This window comes from Heliangelus exortis, chromosome 16 (genome assembly GCF_036169615.1).
Source record: "Heliangelus exortis chromosome 16, bHelExo1.hap1, whole genome shotgun sequence".
NCBI lineage: Eukaryota > Metazoa > Chordata > Aves > Apodiformes > Trochilidae > Heliangelus > Heliangelus exortis.
In genome coordinates this window covers 14,544,000-14,571,949 of record NC_092437.1, presented here as the reverse complement: position 1 = coordinate 14,571,949, position 27,950 = coordinate 14,544,000, and the positions used below count along the sequence as shown (strand labels likewise).

Below are 27,950 nucleotides of genomic sequence, written 5' to 3'. Positions count from 1 at the left end.
GATGTGCTGGAGCCACATCCCCCTCCCCGCAGCAACGCAGCCCCCGGGCCGCGCCAACGCCTCCCGGGAGCTGCCCCCGGGAGCGCTCCGGTCCCTCGGCGGGGCGGGAACGGGCAGAGGCCCGGGGGGGCGCTCAGCTCCGCAGCGGGGCCGCCGGTGCCGGCCTGCCCGGGACCACCCCGCAGCGGCCTCCGCGGGGCTGGGGGCGACGGGAGCCCGGTGGCGATGGGAGCCCGGTGGCGATCGGAGCGCGGTGGCCACCGGCCCGGGCAGGGAGCGGCCCCGGGGGGGAGGGGTGGCCCCGCCCCTCGCCCCGCCCCTCGCGCAGACCGGAAGCTGTCTCCGCCTTTCCGGCGGTCACGTTTTAGCGCGGGAGCTCCGGGCCGGGCCGGTCCCGCCATGTCCCGCCCGCAGCCGCCTCCCGCCGAGCCCGGCGCCGCCATCGAGCGGCTCTGCCAGGAGCTCAACCTGGACGCGGGCAGCGCCGCTGAGGCGCTGAGGGAGTTCACGGCGCTGCGGGGCACCTACAGCCTGGAGGTGAGGAGGCGCGGCGGGCGGGCGGGCTCTGTCAGGGCGGGTGAGGGGGGCCCCGGGCCCCGTCGGGGCGGAGCGGGCTGAGCTCCCGGCGGAGGGGGGGCCGGGTCGTGGGGTCGCCGCCCTCGGGCAGCCTCCTCCCATCTCAGGGGCTGCTGGCGGGCGTCTGCCCGCTGTGTGTGTCCGAGCATCCCGGCGCGGTTCAGGCGTTGCCGGAGGGGCGGCCCCGGCCCCCCCGCAGCTGTTCCGCCCCGTCCCGTCCCGTTCCGTGCCCGCAGGGCGAGGCGCTGCACTGGCTGGCCTGTGCCCTCTACGTCGCTTGTCGCAAGAGCCTGGTGCCCACCGTGGGGAGCGGCCTGATGGAAGGGAACGGCGTCTCGCTGACCAGGATCCTGCGCTCCGCCAGGCTCAGGTGAACTGCCCCGGGGTGCTAATTGCCGTGGTTAATTGCCGGCTGCTCCGGCACAACGCCTCCTAACCCACTGCTCGGCTAAAGCTACTGATGCAGGTACCCGCGCCTCTTCTTACGGCTCCGAGCGCTGCAGAATGCGTGTCCCGAGGCAATAGCGGCAAAGCCACAAACCCTCTTTTATTATAAATGGAAATAAGATGCAAATGCGAAATTTTCAACTTCAGGCTTTTGAAAAACCACCCACGTCAGACCGGCGGTTGTTAACCACCCGCTCCCGTTTATTGCTTTTTCTGTTTGTAGTTAATTGCAACGCAAACCAGACGTCTGCATGGTCTGTTCACAGTGCAGATAAGGCTCGGGCTGGCTGGGGATTTAGGGCAAGCCCCTGGATGTGGGGTTGGCAGCTGGGCCACCACAGCAGGGGCTGGGCCACCACGGAAGGGTTTACCTGCCACAGGGCTCTCTGCCACAAAGCTCTGACCCGAGGTGGCAGACCTGAGAATGTTTCTGGTTCCACTTAAAGACCTGAGCTGCCAGAGGGCAAGCTGCCTGTGTAATTGCCCCTACAGATAACAGTTTTCTGGAGGTGACTTTCATAGCACAGACTCTTGTGGTTCTGTTGGCCTCTCCTGCCTCCCCTCTACACACAGAGCTTTTTCCTTTCCACCCCTCCCCTAGCTGGTGCAGCTGTGCTGGCAGCCTTTAATTCAAATTAGTGTTTTCCAAAAAAGTGATAAAAGGCAAAACATTTGATATCTACAGTTTGGGAGTCTATAAAAATAAATGTTAGACCCATATATCCATCAACCAAACAAGGAGTAAATGTGTTGCATTTTGGCTTTCAAAAAAATCAGGCTAAAGGAGGTTACTTAAAGCTACAAATAAAGCAGACTTTTCCTTTCTCTTTTAAGTTTAATTCAGTTTTTTAGCAAAATGAAGAAGTGGATGGACATGTCAAATCTACCACAGGAATTCCGAGAGCGAGTGGAGAGGCTGGAGAGAAATTTTGAAGTGTCCACTGTGATTTTCAAAAAGTTTGAACCAATATTTTTGGATATATTTCAAAACCCTTGTGAAGAGATTTCTAAGCCACAGCGGAGCAGAAAACAGAGGTATTTGGGGGCTTTGATGTGACTTTTTCACTGGAAAGGGCTTGATGTAATACAGTTTTATGAAAATTAGAATCATTGTTTGTGCTGTAATGAGTTTTATAAAGCTCTGGAGTGCAGGGTCTCCCTGTGGCCATGGTTCCTAAATGCAGTGAATAGGGAAACATCCCTGATCTTGGTGGGGCACAGCTCATGTCTGCAGAGCTTTGCATCCAGGGGTTGTTTGTTTGTGCAGTTTGCTGCAAGGTGCAGGAGCTGGGGAGGGGTCTGGTTAGATGGATTGACCTGGGATACAGTCAGGCTCTGCTTAAAACATTGAGCAGGGATAACTGAAGTAGCATGGAGATCATTTGTCTTGCTGAGGTGGTTCTCATGGCAATCCCTCTCTTCAAAACAGCCTTCAATCCCCAGGGCCCTCTGCATTCCTGAATTGTAATGTGGTTGCCAGAGTGCACGTGGGAGAAGGTTCAGCTGATGCCCTCAGTTTTAGGAGTAACTGAGTAACTGGTGGTGGTGTCTCCATGTGCACACAGAATGTCTGTAATTAAAGGAGCTGATCCATATTCTTTGCTGCCTGTGTGGTAGCTTTACAGTGAGAGTGTAATGTTAATGAAGAGGGAGCTGAGCTGGGTCTGGGTGAGGTGTTTCTCCTGGCTCACAGATGTCCTCTTGATGTGAGGAGGAGGGGTAATTGTTCTGGTAAAACAGAAGTGAACAGAAATGGGGCTGCTCCTGCCACAGCTCCTCAGGACTGGCAGGCTGCTCTGTGGACATGGCTGCAGCTGTGTTGGGAGAAATTTTGTCAGAGTGCTCTGTGCTCTTCACTGGAGCAGCACACAGCAGAGTGAGCACAGCTTTGATTTCTCTGGGGCTGTCCTGAATAAAGCCTTCCCTGGTCTCCCAGCTCCATGGATTTTGATATCTCTCCTCCAAACACTTATTTGGCAGATAGCTCTAATACAAGCTGTGGCTGCATGTTTTGAAGGGTTGACTGATGCTTTAGTAAAATATTTGGCAAAAACCATCACTGGGATTGGTATAGCCCTTGGCCTCTCCCCACCAGCAGCTGTGGGAGGCTTGAGATGTGGCACCAGCAAAATGCTGTGTCCTGGGTTGTAGAAATGGGTCAGAAGGTTGGGGACACCATGGAGTGAGGTGGGGGACTGCTGGCTCATGACTGCTGAAACAAAGATGTGTCTTAGGTTGTGTTTTAGTGTGAAATTAGGAGCAACAGAGGCTCTTGACTGCTGCTTGGAGCAAGCAAAGGTAATGAAATGCTTTCTGTGGAATAAGCTCCAGCTCCCTGGAACTGCAGGCTGACTTCTCCCCCTTCTCCTCCTTGGCAGACGGGTGCCGTGTGGTGTTAAAGATCTCTTCAACTTCTGCTGGACTCTCTTTGTGTACACTAAGGGTAGGTTTGCTTTGCTCAGCCCTGTGGTTTGTCTACACCAGAGCTGTGAGCTTCTTTTGTGTTGCTTGACCTGATGTGCTGTCTCTTCAAGGTAATTTCCGTATGATAGGAGATGATTTAGTAAATTCCTATCATTTGCTTCTCTGCTGCTTGGACCTGATTTTTGCAAATGCCCTTTTGTGCCCAAACAGAAGAGATTTGCTAAATCCAGCATTTAAAGGTACAGTGAAGACAGATTATTTCAAGCCTAATATGCTTTGCTCTCTTGATTCTTTTTAAAAGAGATTGAAGGTTGGTTCTCTTTTTCTTTTTTCCTCCCTCCTCCCCTCATTCTCAGGCTTACCAGCAGACTGCCACGTGCTGGAGACCAAAGCCTCTGAAGATCCTCCTTGCATCATTGCTACACTGTGTGAGCTGCATGATGGGCTTTTAGTGGAAGCCAAAGGAATAAAGGAACACTACTTTAAACCATACATTTCAAAACTGTTTGATAGGAAGGTACATCTTGTTAGTTTTAAGAATATGTGTTAGTGCTCAGATGAATGATCTCAAGACCATTTAAATCCTGCAGGTTTGGCAGGAAAGGAGACCAGCAGCCAGGTTACCTCAGGCTGGTTCAAGTTTGTGTTTTAGCAGGACCAGAATTTACTCTCACTTTTAGTGGTGTCTGCTCTAAGGTCCTCTGAGTTTTGGCTTTTTGTGCCAGTGGAGAATCTTCACTTCCCATTCTTGGCAGGATGAAACTGAGTCATGGAAGATAGTGTTTTCTTCAGGAAAAAAAAAAAAAATTGGGGAAAGAATTTTGTGGGATGACTGTTTGGTTTTACTGCTTGGCAAAGCTGAGCACCATGCTTTGGCAGGTTGAGGTTGCAGTTGTACAAATTATTCTGTCTGGTTTTGATCCTGGAAATGTCTTTCAAGCTCTGTGGAAGTTCCTGTGTAGCTGTTCATCAGGACAGTCCCTAACCCACCAACAGAGCAGATGTTAAATGGTGTTACTGGTTCTGAGGAGGGAGTTTATCCAGAGCTGGGATAGACTTGGGCATTGTCCTCATCTGTTTGTCTTGCTAATGGCTTTGTCCTTTGTTCTAGACCAAAATTGTGCCTAAATCCCATTTCCTTTTTGATGAAACCACCCTGCCCTCACACTGTAAGAGCTGGCACGGTTTTGATTTTATTATGTAAAATATTTCTACTTTTTATTTTTAGATCTTAAAAGGAGAATGTCTGTTGGATCTTTGCAATTTTACAGAAAATAAGTAAGTTACAGCTTATGTTCTGATTCATGGGGTTTGGTTTAATTTCTGAATTACATAATTTCTGAAGTACAGGCCTTTGAATGCTAAGTCTCAGGTTTTCCTGTTCCTTTGTCTTACTATACCTATGGCTTTTAATTATCTGACAATCAAAGCTGCTATTTGGCTGGAATACATTCTGAATCTGAGGTGTGTCAGGGGGCTGGCTGTGGAGTTTCTTCCTTAATGTCAGGTTCTGTGGCTTTCTGGCAACTTTAACCTCTGAGTGATCTAATGGATCTTAGACTGGAGTTCCCAATTGTTTCTGTACATACAGCAAATATGAGACCAGAGTAGGAAAATCTTTAGATTAATTTATCAGTCTCCAGTTGAGTATAAATCTGTAAATGCAGCAGAAGTACTCAAAAGCAAAAGAAGCAGCAACTGCAAAATCACAAAGTAGCAGAGAGTTTCTGTGGGAAGTGAGTAGAGTTGCTTCAGGAACTTTTATTTCACTTTTGAAAGGTAATTTATATGCAAAATATGAGAAGCAGGTGCCATGTTCTTGATCCTTTGGATTTTATTCTTTTGCCTTTTCAAAAAATACTTAATATTTGGTTTTGCAGGTGAGTTTTTAACTACGTTTGCTTTGAGAATTACAAGCCAAAGACTCAGTTGTTTTAATAATGTAGGTAACACTCAAATTTAGATGTAAAACACTGTTGCTGTGATCCATTTGAAGCAGTAAACTTTTGGTATTTCTACTTAAGTTAGCAGTATTACTTTAATAACACTGTCATGAGGAATGACACAGGAGTCCTTGTACCTCTGTAAGGAGCTTGGCATCTAAAGGGAACTCTCTGTGTCCAAATTTTCCACAACCTTTTTCTCAAAGACCTGAGGAAGGTGAACCTGAGATACAGGCAAGTTTCCTGCAGGGTTGCTTGCATCATTGTGATGTTCCATTACTATTCATGGCTAAGTGGTAGCAGACACTTTGCAGATAGAAATACTTCCTGTCATGTTCAGCTATCCTGGAGAACATAGAATCAGCTGGGTTGGAAGGGACCTCAGAGATCACCAAGTCCAACCCTTGCTCCACTCCCCCCGTGGTTCCCAGCCCATGGCACTGAGTGCCACATCCAGGCTCTTTTGAAATATCTCCAGGGATGGAGAATCCACCCCTTCCCTGGGCAGCCCATTCCAATGTCTGATCACCCTCTCCAGAAAGAAATTCTTTCTAATGTCCAACCTAAACCTCCCCTGGCACAACTTGAGACCTCTTGTGCCCTCTTGTCTTGCTGAGAGTTGCCTGGGAAAAGAGCCCAACCCCCCCCTGGCTCCAACCTCCTTTCAGGGAGTTGGAGAGAGTGATGAGGTCTCCCCTGAGCCTCCTCTTCTCCAGCCTCAACACCCCCAGCTCCCTCAGCCCTTCCTCACAGGACTTGTGCTGGATCCCTTCCCAGCCTCCTTGCTCTTCTCTGGACCTGCTCCAGCACCTCAATCTCCTTCCTGAGCTGAGGGGCCCAGAACTGGACACAGGACTCAAGCTGTGGCCTCCCCAGGGCTGAGCACATGTAGGCAGGCTGCTTCTGATTTATGTTCAGAATTTTCATTCTGCTTCCTAACTGTAGGTTTAAATCTCTGTGAGGATAAATGTTCCTGTTGCACAGTTGGGTTATCTGGAATGAATAAAAGGAAAGATCTGGTTGTTACCATATGTCAGTCATGATTTTAAAAAGTGAATCCAGGTGACTTAACTCTTAAGCTTTGTTTCCTCTGTGCCACCATGAAAATTGTCGCCTAGAGAGTGGCAAAGCAGAAGTCCAGTTTATCTGGTTAAGTGCTCTGGGCACACCAGGATTTACCCTCTGCTCAGTTGCTACTTTATTTTCAGTGGTGGTGGAAGCTTTTTTCTCCTTGCTTTTTCTCTTCTTACTGAGAGCCAAATGTTGTGGTGACTCAGGAGGAGGAACAATCCCTGCAGTGGCTCTTGGAAGGAGCAGGGGAGGTTCTCAGTGGGAAGACGTGGATGGCCTCAGGCAGGGTGCTGGCAACATTGAGCACTTGAATTATTTGTTGCTTTGGGTTTTTGACCTTAGTTCCTCTGGCACCTTTTTTATTTCTTCAGTAATTTACCCTTGAAACCAAACCTATGCTTCTCTTTCAGCAAAGCACTGAATAAAGAGTATGAAGAGTATGTTCTGACAGTGGGGGACTTTGATGAGAGAGTTTTCCTGGGAGCTGATGCTGAGGAAGAAATTGGGACTCCTCGGAAATTTCCTGCAGATGTTCCTGTAGGGAAAACAGCAGCCAGAGCTCATGTGGAGAGCCACCTCCAGCAGCATTTTGAAAAGGTGATTCATTTAGTGTGCTGATTTTGCTTGAAGTGTTCCTTCCAGTGTTTCCATCCTTGTACACTGAGGTGACTTTGAATTTATTGAACTTCCTCCTTAGAGGAAGGTGCTGGATGCCTTCATCCAGCTGGTGCTGCAAGGCTTCAGTAGATGCTGTCTTGCTAAGGAGAAATGATCAGGTCCCCTTCCCTGTGGAATTTAGTAAATACCAGCATGAGGTCACTTTCATGTGTAAAGTAGTCTAGTTTTGTCCAAGAAAAAAATCAATAAGTGGTTAAGACCTAGATATATAGGTTTTGTGCAAATTTAATTTGTACCCTGTAAGAGTACTGTGAAACCTTTACACTGGATTGATTTGTTTTCACAGCATTTCCTTTTTTAGAACAGAAAAAGTCAACTTGTGTACTATTCAGTGGAGAATTATGTTCAAAACATAAAACCTACCTAACTCTTCATTGCAGGAAAGTAGCCTATAAACAGTGTTAACGTTTCTCTATGTTTAAAAACAAAAACATATTTAATGAGGTTGATTTGTGGGAAAACACTTGATTGATTACTTTTTAAACTTGAAGAAGGGGAGAATGTGGTGCTGGCTGGGTGAAAGAGCCACATGCTGTTTGAGTTAAATGTTGATTAAAAATAAGAATACTTAATGCAAAAACCTAGTGCTGGTTTAAGTGGATCATACAGCTGAGCTTTGTCTCCCAAGTGTAAGTGTATTTTATGTTCAGGCAAATTAAAGGCAGGAGTTTGGAATGAGTCCATTTGAATTTCAGGTTCTGTAATATAGCAGTGACCTCAGTGCTGCTCAGTGTGTGCTAACTGCAGGTGTGCCTTTTCCTCTTTATTTGCTTTATATCTTCAAGATGCTGTCTGTCCCTAATAACTCCAACCCAAATTGCATCAATTCCAGGAAGTAGGATACAAATAGGTGATTGCAGTCAGCACAACTCCCCCTGCTGTGGGCTGCATCATTCTGTGGGGAGGGGGAGCTCTAGGCATAGCAGGGCAGCATTTCCCAAAGGACATTTTCCTGTGACCCTCTCCTGGGCAGCTCTGTCACATCCTCCTTGGGTCCCCCAGCTTGATGCAGTCAGGGACTGTGAAGGGAAGCTTATGCTTTCTTGCCCTGTATTTTAAAATGTTCAACTGAACTTAAGAAAATACAGACTTGTAAGATTTAAAGTCTCACTTTTCTATATTTTTTTGTTTAAAAAAATCTATATTTTAAATTTCTGTATTCTATTAAAAAAACAAACAAATACCACAAAACCAAAAAAACAAAACCAATTTGAGTTAGTGTCAGTCTGCCTGGAGTTTTGTTATATTTTTTTATTTATGGATTCTAACTTTTCATCAGCTCTGCTGTGCCAGGTCTGGTGGCAGAGTTCAGGCAGTGTGCCTGTGGTGGGGTTTTTTATCTGGGGAGTGATTTTGCAGGAGATGCTAATATGAAAGGTGTCAGAAACTGTTGTGCTGTCTGATTTGATTTATTATTTTTCTTTATCTGACAGAAAAGGTTGTTTGCACCTTCAACTCCACTGACTGGAAGAAGATACCTACGAGAGAAGGAAGCTGTGATCACTCCTGTGGCTTCAGCAACACAAAGTGTCAGCCGGCTGCAGAACATGGTGGCTGGGTTGAAAAATGCACCAAGTGAACAACTTGTAACTATTTTTGAGTAAGTACCTCCAGTGCAGCTGCTCTCCTGCAAGCAGAGACTCATCTTGTCATGCTTGTGACTGCTTTCCTGCTCAAATTTGACTTCTTTTGCCTGTTTGGTGCAGAATATTTTTGTCTGTTTCTGTATTATTTGCAGTTGAAAGATCTGTTTTCCAAATGATCTCATCTTCTGCAGCATAGCTGAGCACACACCCCTCCTCTGAATTGTCACCACCACTGTGTTAATGTAGCTTCAGTTTGTGCTAATGTATATTTACTTTACATGGTTGAAAGCCAAGTGCTTTTATTGCAAGGAAACAATATTTCTTTGTTTTGTTTTCCTGTGTTCTCTGGGGTAATAAAGTTTATTGCTTGATGAGGAGAGCAATACCTTCCCCTCTTTATTTTGGGTGTGGTCTTTTGATTGTATCTTTTTAATTTTTTTTTAATTGGGTATTTATTTATACAAACAAGGCTTTCTTTGTGTTCTGCTTCAGGTCTTGTGCACGCAGCCCTATGGAAAGCATTGTGAGTAGAGTGAAAGAAATAGGGGAGACCTTCTGCCACAGCTACACTCAGTCAACAGATGAGCAGCCAGGATCCCATATAGGTATGGACCTGAAATGCATGGGAGGCTTCAGAATACTAAACCAGGGCAAATTAAATCCAGGTGTGCACTAATGTCTGAGTACTTGGTACATTGAAGTTGTTTTCAGCCCAGAACATACTGAAACAGAAAGCTGTCAAACAGAACACTAAATCAAACTCTGAGAGGGTAACCCAAGGATATCAAAATGGGATAATAAAGAGAGCCCTAAAACTATGGCAGCTCCTAATGAAAATTGTAAACCTGCATTTTTCTTGTATTCACTTTCCTTTAAAAGGTAAGCTTAAATAGGAAAATTATTATTGCAACTGTCTGCAAAAAGTACATCACTATGAATGTTAAAATACATAATCCTTTAAAGCATTTTGAGAATTTTGTGCTGTTGTTAGTGGATTTCTGGACATGGTATTTTTGGTTGCAAAGTACAGACACAGTTTTGTCAGAGAAGGACAAGTGCTGGTCAGCTTATTGTAACACCATTTGTACAGATGGCATTGAGCTTCACCTCTGGTTTTAAATTTCAGATTTTGCTGTAAACAGATTAAAACTGGCAGAGATCTTGTACTATAAAATCTTGGAGACTATAATGGTGCAAGAAACACGGAGACTACATGGGAAGGATCTGACTGTGAGTAAAGAGCTGGCAAGAACTTTCTCTGGGGAATTATCTTCAGACACTTCCAGAACAGAGCAGTCTGCAGTACAGCAGTCCATGTGTACTGTTAGTATGAAAAAGGGGAATGGAGAGGGAGGTCCCTAAATGTAGTTTTTACTGCTACTAAAGGTTGTAGGATTCTGGCATAACTAACCAACTTAATTTGTCCTGCCTTCTAGAATCACAACTTTATGGACAGAGCTTTTATTCTCTCTCTATCCAATTAACTATCAATGTTTCAAGGCAGACAGCAACACATTTGCTCTGCTTTTTGATTTGCAATGAGGAGGCCAAGTATGAAAAATCTCCTGGGTTTGGCACTCTTAGTCTGCTTCTGGTCTTTACCATTCTGAACTTCCCTGTAAAAAAGAAGAGATGGTGGAAGGTAGAAGAAGGCAGTAGCTCCTCTCTCCAGCAATAAGCTGGTAGTGTTAGCACCACAGAATCCAAACCTGTGTTTCCCAGAGCTGAGACCCTTGCCATTTGCTGTTCCCTCCTCAGGCTGTCCTGGAGCAGGATGTTTTTCACCGCTCGCTCATGGCGTGCTGCCTGGAGATCGTGCTCTTTGCCTACAGCTCACCCAGGACCTTCCCCTGGATCATTGAAGTTCTTAACCTCAGACCTTTCTATTTCTACAAGGTAAATAAACCCTGTCTTTGGGCTGGATCTCTGTTGAAACCAGCCTGTTGCTGGTTTGACAGTCTGAGAGGATGGGGCTCTCGCTGCTCAGGTAATCACAGAGGAGAAGGGCTGAAGTTAATGTGTAATGTGCCAAATTCTGCCTGGCCTTAAATATATTACCTCAGCCAGAGCTGAAGCTGAAATTTAATGCAAGAAAATCAGTTTGTCAAAGGTACTTAACTGTAATGTGCTCTTGATGAACTTTTAGTTCTTAATACATCAACACTCTCAGTAGACTAAAGCTTTGGTGGTACTCCTGGTTACTGACTGCAAGCTGTATTTCTGCTTATTTCTGATAATAGCAATAGTATTGCTTGTCTTTGGCTACAACTGCTTATCACAAGCCTGCTCTGTTAAATTTTATTTTCTTCACTGTTTTGCTATATGTAACAGAACATCAAGTCTGTTTTCCTGGGTGTTCTCTTATTTTTGCTCTTTTTTTTTTTTTTTTAACCTGATTCCCTTGCTAACTCCAGAATAACTTCTCTTTTTTGACTTGCTTAATCTCTTTATCAGCTATCCACATGCCTCCTGTTTCCACTCCTTAAATCTTTAGATGTAGGGCATCAGTGAAATGAAACAAATCTGTCAGTGTTGCTGTGGCTGTTGGTCCATCAATATCAGATGCACTGGTCTAGATCCAACTTTGTGGAACAGATTTGTTTGCTTTCCATGTTTCTTGCCATTCACTGTGCATTCTTGCCATGCTTGTACTTGAAAAAAGAATTGCCACCTCAGACTCCACAAGATCACCATTGTTTGTTACTCCACTTGTGCCATTTGTATCTTTGTTCTTTTGGTTCTCTGTATTATAAATAGGTAAACAAGTCCTCCAGGGAAGCCTGGTGGCATTTCCCTCTCTGGAGCTTTAGATAAACAGGCTTGAAAGTTCTTCTGTCAGAGGTTAGATAAAGGGGGTCTTGCATAAGAGCAGAGGGTGGAGGATGTTATTTCAAGGGCCCTTTCAGCCCTGATTTGAACATGTTACAGGTTGTCAGTTTTTCTTAAATGCAACTTAAAACAGTAATTTTCAACTCCTTTTGTTGTGGACTGCTTCTTTGAAAGGAAAGCTTAAATGCTGGGGTTCTCCTAGGTGGAGAGAGCTGCTTCCTTCCATCTACAAGAAAGCTGGGGTAGGGCTTTTTGCACAGGTGTTTGCAATGGTTTAAAACTTGAAGAGGGAAGATTTAGGTCAGATATTGTGAAGAAATCCTTTAGGGTGAGGGTGCTGAGCCCCTGTCCCAGGTTTCCCAGAGAAGCTGTGGCTGCCCCATCCCTGGCAGTGCTCCAGCCCAGGTTGGATGGGGCTTGGAGCACCCTGGGCTGTGGGAGGTGTCCCTGACCATGGCAGGAGGTTGAGAATAGATCATCTTTAGGGTCCCTTCCAACCCAAACCATTCTATGATTCCATGGTTCTGTGAAATCATTTCTGTGTCTTACTGGCAGCAGACACTGCTGGTAATGCTGCACATCTGAACTGCAGCAGGTTTTGCTCTGGTTTTGATGCAAGGGTTACTTTACTCTCAGGTGGGTTGTCATCTGGTGGTTTTATTATCCTTTGCTGTTCAGTTTTTTTCCAGTGTTTAGGTTTGTTTTGTTTGGTTTGGGGTTTTTTTGTTTGTTTGTCCTTGTTCTCAGTAAGCTTGCCTGGATTTTAGGTGACTGTTTTTTAAGTGTAAGCTTCTCTTTGCAGCTTCCAGCATTTTTGGAACATCTCCAACAGTAGCTCTTACTATTGCTTTTCCATTACTGTTTTTTTTTCCAGTTGTTTCCATTACAGTTTTTTCCCACTTGGCTGGTGGAGGTGTCCCTGCCCATGGCAGGGGGTTGGGAGTAGATCATCTTTAGGGTCTCTCCAACCCAAACCATTCTATGATTCTGTGATCTTTCTAGGAATGCTGCAGATGCTGAGTGAGCCTCAGTGATGCTGAGAGGGCCTTAAAACCCCTGTGAGTGGGTTGTTCTGCATTAATGGGACATCTGCTCTCCATTCCCAACTCCTGGACCTTGGGAAAGGGAGCTAAAAAAAAAAAAAAAAAGGGATCAGAAGGGGATTGCAGCAGACAAAGATGTGAGGAAGAGGCCAGAGCATTCTGTATTGAAGAAAAAAGTTTTAAATGGGATCCTGAAACAAGAAATGATTGGAAAGTGTTAAGTGTGAGGGGTGTGACTTGGTTTTTGTCTTGTTGCCCTCAGGTCATTGAGGTGCTGATCCGCTCAGAGGAGGGGCTGTCCAGGGACATGGTGAAGCACCTCAACAGCATTGAGGAACAAATTCTTGAGAGTCTTGCCTGGACTCGGGACTCAGCACTCTGGAGTGCTCTCCAGGCCTCAGAAAACAAGGTCCCCACCTGTGAAGAAGTATGTGAGGTGTTTTCCTGCTGTTAAGAAATTCACTTTCATTTTTGTACCGTTGCCTTACACAGAAAACTCTTGCAATGACCCCGTTGTTGCAGGAAAACTTCAGCTAATAGACTGGCACAAGGAGAAATGTTTTTGTTATCTTACAGTGACATCTCTTGTTTCTCAGGTGATATTTCCCAGTCATTTTGAAGCAAGCAATGGAGGAGGTGGGCTGGGGCATCTGCCTATGATGCCAGTTTCTCCCATAATTCACCCTCGAGTAAAAGAGGTTCGGACAGATCTCGGTGGCACTTTGAGACGGGGTAGGTTCAGGGTTTCTGAAATGACTTGAATCTGTGAATTTTGGGGGACTGGGCCTGGACTTCATAACTGCCAAAAAGCAGTCTGGAATTTGAATGAAACATTCAGAATTGTGAAACCTCTTACGTGATCAAGGGCAAGTTCTAGATGCATCCAATCAAACGTGGTTTGAAACTTGAAAAACTAATGGTTTAAAACTTGAAGAGGGGAGATTTAGGTTAAACATTAGGAAAATTTAGTGTCAGGGTGGTGAGACACTGAACAGGTTCCCCAAGGAAGCTGTGGCTGCCCCATCCCTGGCAGTGTTCCAGCCCAGGTTGGATGGGGCTTGGAGCACCCTGGGCTGTGGGAGGTGTCCCTGACCATGGCAGGGGGTTGAGAATAGATCATCTTTAGGGTCCCTTCCAACCCAAACCATTCTATGATTCCATGGTTCTGTGAAATCATTTCTGTGTCTTACTGGCAGCAGACACTGCTGATAATGCTGCACATCTGAACTGCAGCAGGTTTTGCTCTGGTTTTGATGCAAGGGTTACTTTCCTCTTAGGTGGGTTGTCATCTGGTGGTTTTATTATCCTTTGCTGTTCAAGGATAGCACTGGATTTTTTCCAGTGTTTAGGTTTGTTTTGTTGGGTTTGGCATTTTCTTGTTTGTTTTTTCTTGTTCTCCATAAGCTTGCCTGGATTTTAGGTGACTGTTTTTTAAGTGTAAGCTCCTCTTTGCAGCTTCCAGCATTTTTGGAACATTTCCAACAGTAGCTCTTACTATTGCTTTTCCATTACTGTTTTTTTCCTTCAGTCCCCAGTCTATAGCTGTCACTTTTTTTCCCCCCTAAGGTCCACTGATGTTTGGCTCCTGTCACCACTGCACTAAGCAGTGACAGAGTTGCACTTATTCCTCCTTTCTACAGAAGTTTTTGTTGCAGAAGGGGAGGGCAATACTTTGGCTGCAAATTCTTTCCTCTGAAAGAGGAAAGATTCCCTGGTCTCTCCCAAAACTGTCCCTTGGGGTGAAGCAGCAGTGGCAGTGCTGTTGTTTCTTCTTTGCACTTCCCCAGTCAGGAGTTGCTGCTTCCATTGTACCCCAAACTGTAGTCTGTGGGTTCTTGCCAGTACACTGTGGGCTGATTGATGTTGTGTTGTTGCTTCTTTCTGTGCTTGTCTGGCAAATTGCATTACAAGGCTGTTGGGGTTTGGGGTTTTGTTATTTAAATCCTGGTTATGAAAGAGCTGTGTAAGCAGTGGCTGTGGGTGTTGGGGTGAGTTGTTTGTTGGGAGATGGTGTCTTATACATGGATAGGGCTCTGTGAGAAGATCTTATACCAGTAGCTGGTACCAAATACTCCTCCCAACTTCAAATCGAAAGTGGTGGGATTTGGAAATGGTTATTTGCCCCTGGTAGCATGAGAACCATCCTAGATAGAAGTAAAGTTCCCAGACAGTTGTACCTGAGCAGTTGCCTGGACTTGTCAGGGTTTAATGCTGAGCTGGCAATTAACCCAATGCCAGATGCTCTCTACTGATCCCCATCCCCTCCCTGATACAGAAAGGAGAGAGAATTAAGGGAGAGAGACTTTTATGGGTTGGAAACTAAACTACACAGCTTTAAGGAAACAATAATGATAAAAAGGAAGAATTATTAAATCTATACAAATAGACAGGAAAATTGATCCCAGGTTCCTCCCCCCTTTCCCCAATAACTCTCACGTCACCACTGAGGCTGCAGGGCAGCCCTGGGAAAGTCCAGGCTGGAATCCTGGGGTCAGCAGCAGTTGGGAGCTGGAGGCAGAACACACAGATTCAGGCTGGGATGGATCAGGAGCAGAGGCAGAGGAAGGGATGGAATCCTCCCAGGATGCTGAAGCAAACAGGGACAGGAGAGGAAGGGTGAAGGTGAAGGGTGAAGGTGAAGGGGTTTTGACTCTCGTGATCCCTCAAATTTATCCTGAGTATGAGGTGTATGGGATGGAATCCTCTGGTCAAATTTGGTCATTTGTCTCATCTGCAAGATCAGAGCAGTGCCCTTGGCTCTGCAGCCCATTCTCTGTTGTAACTATAAACTGGAGTGTTCAGTCCCAAAGGCAGACACTGACTGAGAAGCCTGCTGTTAATTTCAGCAAGTGCAGCTACTTATGAGAGACTTAGCTGAAAGCAAAATCACAAGACAGAAAATTTGCACTATCCCAGCCCAAACCAGGACACTGCTTCAGGGGGAATAGGAAACTTGTCACTTGTATCCTCACAAGTGACTTGCAGGCTTCAGAAAAAGCCAGAGGAACACAAGTCCATAAGTTAGTTCTGTGTACCTCAGTCCTGCTACTGGAGCAAATGTCTGAAAGCAACAGAAAAGCCCAAGAAGAGCCAAGGATGGATGAGGGTGGAGGCTTCTGACTGAGGTCAGTTTAGAAAGAGTTCAAAAGCCATAACATCCAGAAGGCAACATGTCCAGAGCATGTGTGCAGTGCTCCCCTAGAGGAGTGTGTTCAGAGAACAGCATTGGCAAGCATAGTAATCTGCTAAGAAGGCTGCAGGAAGTATCTGTAATCCTGCATGTTCATGTCTCTGCAAATTATCTTGGTTACTCTTGGCTTCCCTGTGCTACTTGTGGTGAAGCTGAGCTGCCTGTGATGGCTGCAGAACAAAAGGATGCAGAGAAAGGGCTGTGGGCTTGTTCACATCACCTGGGAACACTGAGCTGAGAGATCAGTTCTTGGCTAAAAGGGATTTTTTTATTATTATTTTTTATTTTCCTACTCTGGGTTTGTAGTTTGAGGGTTGGCTGTTTCCCCTCCTGCAGAGAAGTGTTCCTGGGGAGCTGCTCCTCTTACAGGTTTTTATTTCTCCTTTGCACACCAGACATGCAGCCACTGTCACCCATCTCTGTCCATGAGCGTTACAGCTCCCCTACAGCTGGCAGTGCCAAGAGGAGGCTCTTTGGAGATGAGAGCCCCAAAGAACTGCAAGTGGAAAAGGTCTTAACTGAAGGAACCAAGTTGACAATTGCTCCAAGCTCAAGCATTGCTGCTGAAAATGTGCCCTTTTCTCCTGGCCAAACTGTACTGACCATGACAACATCTACAGTGCCTGGAAAAACAGGACAGAAAGTTACTATCCCACTGCATGGTATGAATTCTCTAATTTTTCTTCTCTACTGGATGTTTTGCTTGCTTAAGATCTTCTCAAACCAACCATTCACTTGAATATGTGTAGTTTTTTCTTTTTATGAGAGCAGTTGGGGAGCTGTTGCAGTTCCTCCTCACCACAGGCTGAGTGGTGCTTTGGTTCTCAGCTCCAGTGCTTTACTACTGTTTGGTTTTATCTTTGTTATAATCTTCAAAGGCTCTGGAATTTCTGGATAAGGGCTGTGTATTAGCATTAGCAAAATAGTGGGGGATCTTTGATTTGTTGAAATTGGCCAGTGCTTGATTATTTCTGAAAATTACATGTGAGAGCTGAGTTTTATAGAGGTTTTTTTGTTATTATTTTAAACTCCATACATGAAGATGAAAATTGAATTAAAAAAAAATGTTTCTGGAGATTTTCAGCAAGAGAATTTGACTACTGACAGAAACTAATGGGAACTGTATATGATGTACTGTTGGGTTTGCAGAATAATAAAAAAAAAGGCATTGCCCACCTCCCCCAAAAGACTCAAACCCTGACTATGGAAGTTATGATGTCTTGTAAACTTTCACTTCAGATAGTTTTAAAAACTATCATTCACATTCATATTCTTTCTTTAAGCATTACCAGAATTGTAATTTTTAATTTCTGGAGATTCCAAGGAACAGGAGTCTCTTTAGCACGGGGTGCAGAAGGATGAGTTGATATCAGTATGAGATGCTTGTGAGTGAGATGATTTGCCTGGGGAGAGCAGACAGTTCATTTCTGGATGTGTCTGTCATCTGCAGGTATTGCAAATGAGCTGGGGGGCATCACCTTGATACCCATTTCAATGAACTTAGGTCAGCCATGCAAAGTGGAGGTGCAGGCTCCCTGCCACCCCCAGGGCAGCCAGGCACAGGAAGCTCATCTGTCAGCAGCCAGCAAACCCAGGAGAACAGGGTCCTTGGCACTGTTTTATAGGAAGGTAAGTGACTTTGTTGGGAAGTCAGGCTTTATTTCTCTTTGTGGCCATACTGAAACTTGCCTCCTTGTGCAGTTTTCATAGAACCACACAATGTCAGGGGTTGGGAGGGACCTCTGGAGATCCCCCAGTCCAACCCCCCTGTCCCAGCAGGATCCCCCAGGGCAGGACACACAGAACACATCCAGGGGGGGGTTGGAAAGGCTCCAGAGAAGGAGACTCCACAACCCCTCTGGACAGCCTGGGCCAGGGCTCCCTCAGCCTCCCCTGCTCCAACTTCCCAGTGCTCCAACTTCCCAGTGCTCCAACTTCCCAGTGCTCCAACTTCCCAGTGCTCCAACTTCCCAGTGCTCCAACTTCCCAGTGCTCCAACTTCCCAGTGCTCCAACTTCCCAGTGCTCCAACTTCCCAGTGCTCCAACTTCCCAGTGCTCCAACTTCCCAGTGCTCCAACTTCCCAGTGCTCCAACTTCCCAGTGCTCCAACTTCCCAGTGCTCCAACTTCCCAGTGCTCCAACTTCCCAGTGCTCCAACTTCCCAGTGCTCCAACTTCCCAGTGCTCCAACTTCCCAGTGCTCCAACTTCCCAGTGCTCCAACTTCCCAGTGCTCCAACTTCCCAGTGCTCCAACTTCCCAGTGCTCCAACTTCCCAGTGCTCCAACTTCCCAGTGCTCCAACTTCCCAGTGCTCCAACTTCCCAGTGCTCCAACTTCCCAGTGCTCCAACTTCCCAGTGCTCCAACTTCCCAGTGCTCCAACTTCCCAGTGCTCCAACTTCCCAGTGCTCCAACTTCCCAGTGCTCCAACTTCCCAGTGCTCCAACTTCCCAGTGCTCCAACTTCCCAGTGCTCCAACTTCCCAGTGCTCCAACTTCCCAGTGCTCCAACTTCCCAGTGCTCCAACTTCCCAGTGCTCCAACTTCCCAGTGCTCCAACTTCCCAGTGCTCCAACTTCCCAGTGCTCCAACTTCCCAGTGCTCCAACTTCCCAGTGCTCCAACTTCCCAGTGCTCCAACTTCCCAGTGCTCCAACTTCCCAGTGCTCCAACTTCCCAGTGCTCCAACTTCCCAGTGCTCCAACTTCCCAGTGCTCCAACTTCCCAGTGCTCCAACTTCCCAGTGCTCCAACTTCCCAGTGCTCCAACTTCCCAGTGCTCCAACTTCCCAGTGCTCCAACTTCCCAGTGCTCCAACTTCCCAGTGCTCCAACTTCCCAGTGCTCCAACTTCCCAGTGCTCCAACTTCCCAGTGCTCCAACTTCCCAGTGCTCCAACTTCCCAGTGCTCCAACTTCCCAGTGCTCCAACTTCCCAGTGCTCCAACTTCCCAGTGCTCCAACTTCCCAGTGCTCCAACTTCCCAGTGCTCCAACTTCCCAGTGCTCCAACTTCCCAGTGCTCCAACTTCCCAGTGCTCCAACTTCCCAGTGCTCCAACTTCCCAGTGCTCCAACTTCCCAGTGCTCCAACTTCCCAGTGCTCCAACTTCCCAGTGCTCCAACTTCCCAGTGCTCCAGCTTAAACCCATCATTCCTTGTGCTGTTACTGGGCACCACTGAAAAGAGATTGGCCCCTTCCTCTTGACACCCACCACTCAGATATTTACAGTAGGTCAAGAACTGGGTGTGCTTCAGAGAAGCTTGAAACAGCAACTTGTGAGAGGTCTTTGGAGGAGGCAGAGCTAATTTGCCTAAATGCCTGCAAGGAATGCCCAAATTCATCTCTCTTAAAAACATTAGAATATTTTTTGCTCTTTTCTTACTAGAGGATTTATTTCCAGAGGCTTTCCTCTTCTGGGTTGTCTGTATTGTAAACCTAGAGAATTCTACAGTCTTTATGGTAAATCTTAATAAAGCAAAGCCCCCTCTCTGTCTGAAGTACTGGTTCTCTAATTCTCATGGTGCCAGTCTGTGTCTCTGAGAATGAATTAGGAATTGATCAGCCAGGTGTGAACTTCAGAAGCTTTGCTCCCATTTGGGGAATGCTTCAGCTGCAGTCGTGTCTGACAAAACCACGTGGTAGGCAATATATTCCTCTTAGTTATGAAGAACTAAAATCATCTCTTAAATTTGTCTTTAAATGTTGACCTTCCATTTCCATCAGATTCAAAACTTTCAGTTTTTCCCTGCTTTCCTTTCTGGTTCCTCTTCAGTGCAGCAAGTGAAAATGAAATATCTGTCTGCTTTTCAGCATAAGGAGTGTGCCTACTCACTATCCACGAAGCAAGAACTTCTGAAGCAAATTGAAAGCTCATTATTTCAGGTTTTCACTTTAATTATTTCAGGTTTTTGGCAATGAAAAACAAAAATCTGACCCTTCTTGGTGCTTGTTGGAAGTGTTCCCTTAGTTCCTAAGTGTTCCCTTATAGTGAGTGAGTGATGTCCTCTCAGCATTAGCGAGCCAGCATCTGAACAGAGCTAACAACTCGTTGTCTTGGGCAGAGGGGGAAGTTTTGCAGATTCAAAGACAGAACAGCTCTGCTTGGAGGATTTCCATGTTGGCAGGCTGGGTTTGGCTGGTTTGGCTCTTCCCTGTGTGTCTCTTTCTTCAGGTTTATCACCTGGCCAGCGTGCGCCTGCGTGATCTCTGCCTGAAGCTGGATGTTTCCAATGAGCTGCGCAGGAAGATCTGGACGTGCTTTGAGTTCACCTTGGTTCACTGTGCTGATCTGATGAAGGACAGACATTTGGACCAGCTCCTCCTCTGTGCCTTCTATATCATGGCAAAGGTAACCTGTAGTTTTCAAAAACTCGGAATTTTGTGTCACTTGAAAATGTAATTGTGTATGTGAATTGTAAAATGTAATTATTAACACCACAGGGGAGAATGCTATCAACCTGCTAGCACTTTACCTACAAGTATGTTAATTCCAGGTTGCCACATCCCAAGTGTTGCACTAAGATGTGGCCTCAAAAAAAAATTGTGATTAGCATGCAATTAAGCAGTGTGGGGAAATGAAACTGAGCTCTTCTTTAGTTTCCCGTTAGGAAGGACTCTTCTTGTGAGTCATCCTGTGACTCATAAAGGGATTTGCTTTTTATTTGATTCTGGAGGAAAAGAAAACACTGAAACTGGGAGCAAAGCAGCAAGTGCTGGGAAAGCACAGCAAGTGTTTGAGAAGAGGTGGAATCACAGCAAAAGCAGCTGGATGTGTCTGAATCAGTGTTAAGACCAAAGAAATGGAGTTGCTGTGTAGTCTCCCAAGTTCACAACACACAGGACTCACCACCTGAGTAACAGTTCCTGAAGAGGTGACATGAAGGTCACAAAGCTCCTTGGCTTCCTTGAGTGACCAGAAGTGAACCAGAGAGCAGCTGAGTCAGAGGTGGATGTTTCCTGGGGTTCCCCATGGCTGTCACTTGAAAATGTAAATTGTGTTCCCAGTATCCAGTTTGATTGCTCTCTTCATTCGTGTTGCTGGAGGGAAGGGAAAGGCCTTCCAAGAAGTGGATGAAATCCCTCTTTTTTTTTCCTTTGGATCTTCCTAAGCTCATTCACAATGAGCATTCAGCATAGACAAAGCACTGTGTGGTCTCATTTGTATTTTCAGTCCTGTTTGCCATCTTCCTGACCTGTGTAATCTGAACTGAAGCCACCATTACAGATACAGAGTTATCCAGGTGCCAAGAAATGCAGAAACTCACAGCCTGATGGATGGAAAGTTTTTATTCTACAAAATGCATCTTGGCTTTGGAAGATTCAGGTTGAGGAACTGGGCTGGTTGCCTGTTGCTCCTACTTCATTTTTTATTCAATTTGCCAATTTAAGGTGTTGTTAAGATGGGTTATGAAACTGGAATGTTGGTTTGACTCAGACTTGAGAGCTGATGGTTACAAGGGCCATCGGGTCTGATTCTGACAGAAATTCAGGGAGGTGAAACTGAGACCAAGCTCCTGGAAACCTTTGGGGATGGACTGAGGAAGACCAATGTAGTGGAAACTGTAGTTGTGGAGGGAAAATGGATTCTCAGGTTGTGACTACCAGTGCTCTGAACTGTGTTGTAGCTTAAACTGTTTTGACATCAATACTAAGAGAAGAAAAGCAAAACCACTGAACAGTCAGTGCTCTGTGTTTCATCCTGTAGGTTGGCACTTCAGGTTTTTTTAAACAGTCTCCTGAGTGCTCTCTGCATGCAGTGCAAGACCTGGCAGTTTAGCCAGGGGTATGGATACTCCTACTACAAAAATTTGCTCATCATTGCAATTGCAGGTGCATGGCTGAAAAACAAAGCCCTTCCACAAATGAGCTGTACTGAAGTACAAAAGAAAGCTGAAATTGCATTATGTGTCTATAACTGCCTGGTCTTTTGGTCAGAATTTCTTCACTTTCTGTTTAGAAATGCTAAGGGGTCCAGTCTTCAAATTCACAAATACATTTTTTTACTTCATGATACTTCCATTTAATTTTTAGTGTCACTAGAAGCTGAGAAAGGATTAATTCCCAAGCAACAAAGGTCTTCAGTAGCTAAGAAGCTAGGAATGCTTGAACAAGAAAAATGCATGTTTTTTTCATATTCTCATCACCAGAACTAAGTTTTAAAGTTATGTATTCATAATAACACTAACAAAAAAACTGTATAGAGGGAAACTGATTGTATAGATTGGACCTGAGCAGACCTTGCTGCTTGCACTTGGTCTTCTCTAGCCTTTCCTTTTCCAGGTAACCAAAGAGGAAAGAACTTTTCAGGACATAATGAAAAGTTACAGAAATCAGCCACAAGCAAACAGCCATGTGAGTCAACAGTATTTCCTTTCCTTTCTATAAAGTGCTAATGGAGGTGGCTTTTCACATGTTTATGCTGATAAGAGAAAAGTCAAATCCTCTCCAGCATTAGATTTGGGTTTTTTCAGATTAATTTCTAGTCCTCTGACTTCCTTCCTTTGATTGACAACAGTGTTTTTCCTTGGTCTCTGCAGGTTTATAGGAGTGTGTTGTTGAGAAATATTTCTGCTGATATCAAAAAGGAAGATGTGGAGATGACAGAAGGTGGGTACAGCAAAGTAACCTCCTGTTTCTAAACAGGTACTTGGGGGCTTCTAAGGAGCTGAGCTGTCTGTTGATAAGGAGACATTAAGCAAGTTTTACAGTTTTAAATTTAATTTTAAAGATCAATGAATTGTTGAAAAAGAAAACATCTTGTCAGTAGCCCTTCTGTGTGTTAGATGGGGAAAACACCTTTCTAGTTGGAAAAAATGTTTAATCTTGTTTCCTTAAGTTTAGTTGTTGAGGTTAAAGTGTTTCCTTTGTGTGTCAGTGATACTGTAGCTGTTCCTGGGCAGCAACGCTGTTTGACACGGAAAGATAAACAGTACCTGGAATGTTATGGCAGGTTCTTCCTTAATATCACCTGTCCAGAAGGCTTAAACAGGGAGAACTTGTTTCAGAAAATAAAATCAGTGACTCTCTCAGACCACTGTTTTCCTTTATTCAGGTTTCTTTTAAATAGTTGATATTTTCTTTGCACTGAGAAAAGGGATGAGAGTAGTGTTTGAGCATGACAATTGTGCCCTGGTTGGTTTTAGTGATGTCAGGAAACAGAGATCACAAGCCCATTTATGAGCCCCTGAGCAGAGCAGATCTGCAGCCAGGACACATGGAGAAATTAAGAAGCTGTTCTGTGTGGTAAATTCCCATGGTGGATGGGATTCAGCTGCTTGCATGAGCATTAGAGACATTTTTAATGCCTTCTGGTGATTCCACCAGGGTCCAGGAAGGGGGTGATCTGCAGGCTCAGCATCCACTCCACAGTTCTTGGGTATCAGAGAGCATCTGGAGTGGCACTGGGCTCCCTCAAACAAAGTGTAGTTGGTTACAGAGTTTTTCAGCTGTTGTTCCTGCCAGATTTGTTGGCTCATAGACTCTTGTCTCCTTTATCTATTGTTGTTAACTCCTGCTCTTTTGGCACAGCTGAGAGGAGCATGTGCTTGTGGTGTGGCACAAGCAGACACACTGAGGAGCTGCACTTCTGTGTTTGTCTGGCAGTGCACTGGTTGCATGAGGCTTTACCCTGCATTGCCCTGCTTTGCTTGGCAGGAAATGGTAGAGAGGAGGAACCCAGGAGGAATTCAGTACCAGTCCAGTTTCATTAGGGGAGAGAGAACATATCAGCCATTTTGTAACATGCCTGGAGAATTGGTGTCCTGCTTCCTGGCAGCAGACACCAGCTGAGCAGGAAGTGTTCTTTGCCAGCTGATCACTGGAAACTTTCACAGAAACTGAAAGCTGGGAGTTGTCACACTGGTTTTTAAATGCAAAGACCAACAAAGGGCTTTGTACCACTTCTGAAAATAAGGGTGGAAAAAGGGCTCAATTGTGCTGCTGGTTTTTGCTACAGCTATTTCCAGGTTTGGAGTAAAGGTGTGTGTTGGCTTTTTTAGCCATAACCCACTAGCCTGCCAGCAGCTGTTTGTAGCTCCTCCTAATATTCCTAACCACCTACAGCACACCCTGCTCATGTCCAAAGCACAATTCTTTCATTCTTACTAACTACTCAATTTATAGATGTGTACTTGTCACTTGGATATTTTAAGTTTGAATTTGAGGTGTCCAGTTTGCTGATACTATGTTTCTGAAATCTGAAACTCTTATTTTTAGACTCCTTTGTGAAAAGCAGCAGTTCCTCAGGAGGATCTGCAGCAGAGCACTCCAGTCAGTTGGGAAAAGAGGAGAGAGGAGATCTTATTAAATTTTACAATGCAGTCTACGTAGGAAGAGTAAAATCATTTGCACTGAAGTATGATGTCACAAACCAGGATCATGTAGTAAGTAAAGTATTTTGGTTTTTTGTTCTATCTCATAATCAGACACAGGCATTTTTCCTGACATTTTAACAAATATCAGTGATTTTATTGTTATTTACCTGGTGTGGTTACAAAAGTCAAACAGTTGTTGGTATGAGGACTTAGGGCCAAGGGAATCCTGGGGTGCAGAAAGAAGAGTGTAGCCAGGAGGTCATTCTGCCCCTCTGCTCTGCCCTGGGGAGGCCACAGCTGGAATACTGCATCCAGTGCTGGGCTCCCCAGTTCAAGAGGGACAGGGAGTGACTGGAGAGAGTCCAGAGGAGGGTGGCAAAGATGACTGGGGGATTGGAGCTTCTCTCCTGTGAGGGAAGGCTGAGAAAGCTGAGACTCTTGAGCTTGGAGAAGAGAAGGGTGAGGGGAGACCTTGTTAATGTCTGCAAGTGTCTAAAGGGTGGGTGCAAGGAAGATGGAGCCAGACTCTTCCCAGTAGTTGCCAGGGACAGGATGAGGGGCAGTGGGCACAAGCTGGGACATAGGAAGTTCCACAGAAACATGAGGAAGAACTTCTTTACTGTGAGGGTGCCAAGGCACTGGCACAGGCTGCCCAGGGAGGTTGTGGAGTCCCCTTCTCTGGAGACATTCAAACCCCTCCTGGATGCAGTCCTGGGTAATGTGCTCCAGCTGATCCTGCTGTAGTGGGAGAGCTGGACTGGATCACCTCTAGAGGTCCCTTCCAACTCTGGTTCTGTGTCTTGCTTTATCAGCCTTTCAAGAGGACAAATGCAGATTCAGTTCAGTTTGCAGTCCTGATTTCAGCTTCTTTAATCCATGCAGCCTGTGGAGCATCTGTGTAACACACCTGGAAAATGAATTTGTCCTGTGGTTTTGTGGATATTTGATCTGTTGTTTAACTGTTGTGAGAGAAAATCTTCTAAAGTCAACCTGGCAGTGTATTAACCTTTCCTCCTGTCAAGTTACTGCACTACCTCCTGGTTCAGCTCCTGTCCAAATCTCTGCTCTCCTGCAGGTGGAAGCCCTTCCCTTGTCTCCATTCCCCAGCATCAAGCAGCAGGCAGTGTCTCCCCGGCGGATCTCTCAGCAGCACTCAGTTTATGTTTCACCTCACAAGAACAGTGCCCGCCTCACCCCTCCAACTGCACTGCTCTATAAGTTTAATGGGAGCCCTTCCAAGGTAGAAAGCAAAAAGACTGAAGGGGGTGAATCTGAGAGGGGGTCAATTCATCTTCTGTTAGGATGTGTTGTAATGCTGTGAGTCTCAGTTTGCAGCAAGGGTGGAATTCTTTGTGTTGAATCCATCACTTGCTTGGGAAAGGCTCAATCACTTCTTGTTCAGATAATTGAAAACCACTAAGTTTGAAATGGGAGTCGTAATTTTTTTTTAATCATTATCTTAATTATTTTTCTTTTGTCTTGACTGCAGAGTTTGAAGGACATCAACAATATGATAAAACAAGGTGAACACAGGAGTAAGAAACGAGCAATAACAATTGACAGTGACAGTGAATCCCCTCTGAAGAGACTCTGCCAGGAAAATGATGATGTTCTACTAAAACGCCTCCAGGACGTTGTCAGTGAAAGAGCAAATCATTGAAGCTGGGGGGTCTGGAAGCTGGGGGTTGGATGCAGCTTTCACACTATTTATTTCTTATTTTTATATACAGGCAGCTGCCAAGTTCCTCCAGTGGGGTACTGTTACCTGACTTCCACATGATGCAAAAAGCAAGGCTAAGTAGTAAGTGAGGTGGTGGTGATTTCATTCCCAAAGCCCAGGCTGTGCTGTAAGTTACTCTGTTTGACTCTTTTAACAGAAGAGTGATCTGTAGAAAGCCATATTGGATGTTCTCAAGCCTAATTTAGAGCATTGTGAGTTCTGAGTGTAACTCAGTGTTGTTCTTTCTATTTTTGGAATAAGGATGATAAGGATATGAATGAAGTCAGTCAGGTTTCCTCAAGCCTTTGTTACTTGGGAAAGAAGCTTTGAAAGTGCCTTATTTTGAAAGAATGTGGAGATTTATGCATTATTTTTCTGTGGAGTAACTGGGGAAGAGAAAAAACTGATCATTTAGCCTTGGGAAGAGCTGAGCAGTTTTGAACTGCATGATTTGTGCTGTGCTCCATCTCCTGTCAGAACTTCAGTAAAAGGGATGTTAGGGTGTGGATCAGACACAGTAACAAAGGCAACAATCAAAAAGGGCAGATGGGAGTGACTTGGACACTGACACCTGGCAAAGCAGCACAGGGTTCAGTGAGCCTGAATTTCCCCTCAGGCAGTGGGTGCTGCACGGGGGCTGCTCCTTGCCTGTAGGAAGCCTGAGAGCAGCCCTGCTGTAAAGTTGTTCATCCATGCTGGAGCTTCCCTGTGAGGAAGTGCAAGCTGGGTACAGTGGAAAATCAGCTGGGCTTTGGCCCTCTTACAGCTGCTCACATGCACAAATTCATTTCACAAATTGTACCTCTTTGGTTTATTTTTTCCTGAAGATCTTAGCCTCTTGTGTAGTATCTACACTGTGTGTAAGCCCATCAGATAAGGCATCTTTGTATATATGTTGGGGATTTTTTTTATAGTTACTGAAGGCTTGGATTCATTGGAAAGATACAAAATCTAGCATCCAAGTCTTGTATCTATGTTTTTTTATGCTGATAGGATTTATTTTACCAAAATTGAGAAAGTCAAGATTAATTCATTACTGTAAATCAGTAGCTTGATCTTTTTATTTCATAAATACATTTAAGATTAGAGCCATAGAGAAACTTCTCAGCACTGTATTTTTCAGTTTCTGAGTATTGAACTGAAAGAAAAAATACAGAAAGGAACGATTACATAGGACTTGTGTGAGGAGCCCTCTTCTCCTCAGTGTCTCTTTTGCTCAGTGTGTCCTGCAAGAGCTGTAGCCCAGTTGCAGGGAAGAGCACTGTGATGGCTTCAGGCAGTCCCAGGCAATGAATTTGGCCAGCAGTGATGGAGAATGAGTGTGTTTATCTGTACTTGTGCCAGGGACCTACTCAGCAGTGAGTAGAAAGTTTAGAAACACTGTAACTTGGTTTGGAATTATTAACTGCAACATTGGAATTTTTTTTACCTTCAAAAAAAGGTGGTTATTTCTGAAAGGTTTGACTGCAGAGAGCTGCAGTCTCAGGAAACAGCCGTGCTGTGGAGTAGGTTTCATATGGATTATTCTGGTTCTTTCCTTTATTCAATTTTTAATACTTGGATTCTGAGATGAACAGGACAAGAGAGAACCTTTCAGTCTCCAGCTTGTCAGTGCTGTTCCCACTATCTCTGTTCAATCCATGCCTTCCAGAGCCTGAAAGCCTTTGGTGTTGGGGGGAAATGGGGAATCTTGGTTTGCTTTCAGCTGTCTGGGCTACCTGTGTTGGAGCCTTCTCAGCTGGGAATTGTACAATCAGGCCTGACAGTGTCAGTCTTTGGGCAGTGTTGTGTGACCAGGGTCTGGTGTGCAGATCTCCTGTGCCTGCCCACCCACACTGTCACTGGAGCCCCTGAAACTGTAGAAAACTGGTGCTAAAATCCTTAATAGTTGTCATGAGGTGTGGGGCTTTTTCATTAGAGAAAAACAAATATGATACAACTGGATGCAGTTCAGATTTTTTTTTCACCTTTTTAGGTGATGATAGGAAAAATACTTTTGGCCTTGTTGAACAGTTGAAGCAATAGCTTCTGAAAATTTTGTAACGGTTTCAAAGTGCCTTTGCATGTAAATATGTATTTTATAATAATTAAAGTGTTTTCTCCTGTGTTGCTGTATTTCCTGTGGTCTTCCTGT

The 27,950-nt window shown here is 45.2% G+C and overlaps 1 protein-coding gene across 4 annotated transcripts; it reads left to right on the top strand.

Moving 5' to 3' along the window:
• On the top strand, positions 1-27,931 carry RBL1 (RB transcriptional corepressor like 1). Of its 4 annotated transcripts, none has more exons than XM_071759443.1 (22): positions 1-537; positions 813-946; positions 1,858-2,058; positions 3,402-3,466; positions 3,558-3,686; positions 3,804-3,964; positions 4,676-4,725; positions 6,872-7,058; positions 8,573-8,739; positions 9,218-9,330; positions 9,852-9,955; positions 10,484-10,621; positions 12,860-13,024; positions 13,194-13,329; positions 16,183-16,449; positions 17,238-17,416; positions 19,956-20,137; positions 22,069-22,135; positions 22,321-22,390; positions 23,999-24,165; positions 25,172-25,336; positions 25,586-25,890. In XM_071759443.1, exons 1-22 carry the CDS (start codon positions 226-228, stop codon positions 25,754-25,756), a joined length of 3,330 nt encoding a protein of 1,109 aa, XP_071615544.1. In that variant the 5' UTR covers positions 1-225; the 3' UTR covers positions 25,757-25,890. The 4 variants fall into 4 exon arrangements, with proteins under 4 accessions (XP_071615544.1, XP_071615543.1, XP_071615542.1 ...); XM_071759442.1 differs by having other exon boundaries at positions 78-537; positions 17,292-17,416; XM_071759441.1 differs by having other exon boundaries at positions 143-537; positions 19,956-20,132; positions 22,064-22,135; positions 25,586-27,931.
• The last annotated feature ends 19 nt before the right edge of the window (positions 27,932-27,950 follow it).

Bases quoted from the DNA above. Each gene is read 5' to 3' on its own strand.
- RBL1 (XM_071759441.1), top strand. From the start codon at position 226: ATGGGAGCCCGGTGGCGATCGGAGCGCGGTGGCCACCGGCCCGGGCAG. The intron at 947-1,857 runs GTGAACTGCCCC...TTCTCTTTTAAG, and splicing joins CTGCGCTCCGCCAGGCTCAG to TTTAATTCAGTTTTTTAGCA. The intron at 7,059-8,572 runs GTGATTCATTTA...TTTATCTGACAG, and splicing joins TCCAGCAGCATTTTGAAAAG to AAAAGGTTGTTTGCACCTTC.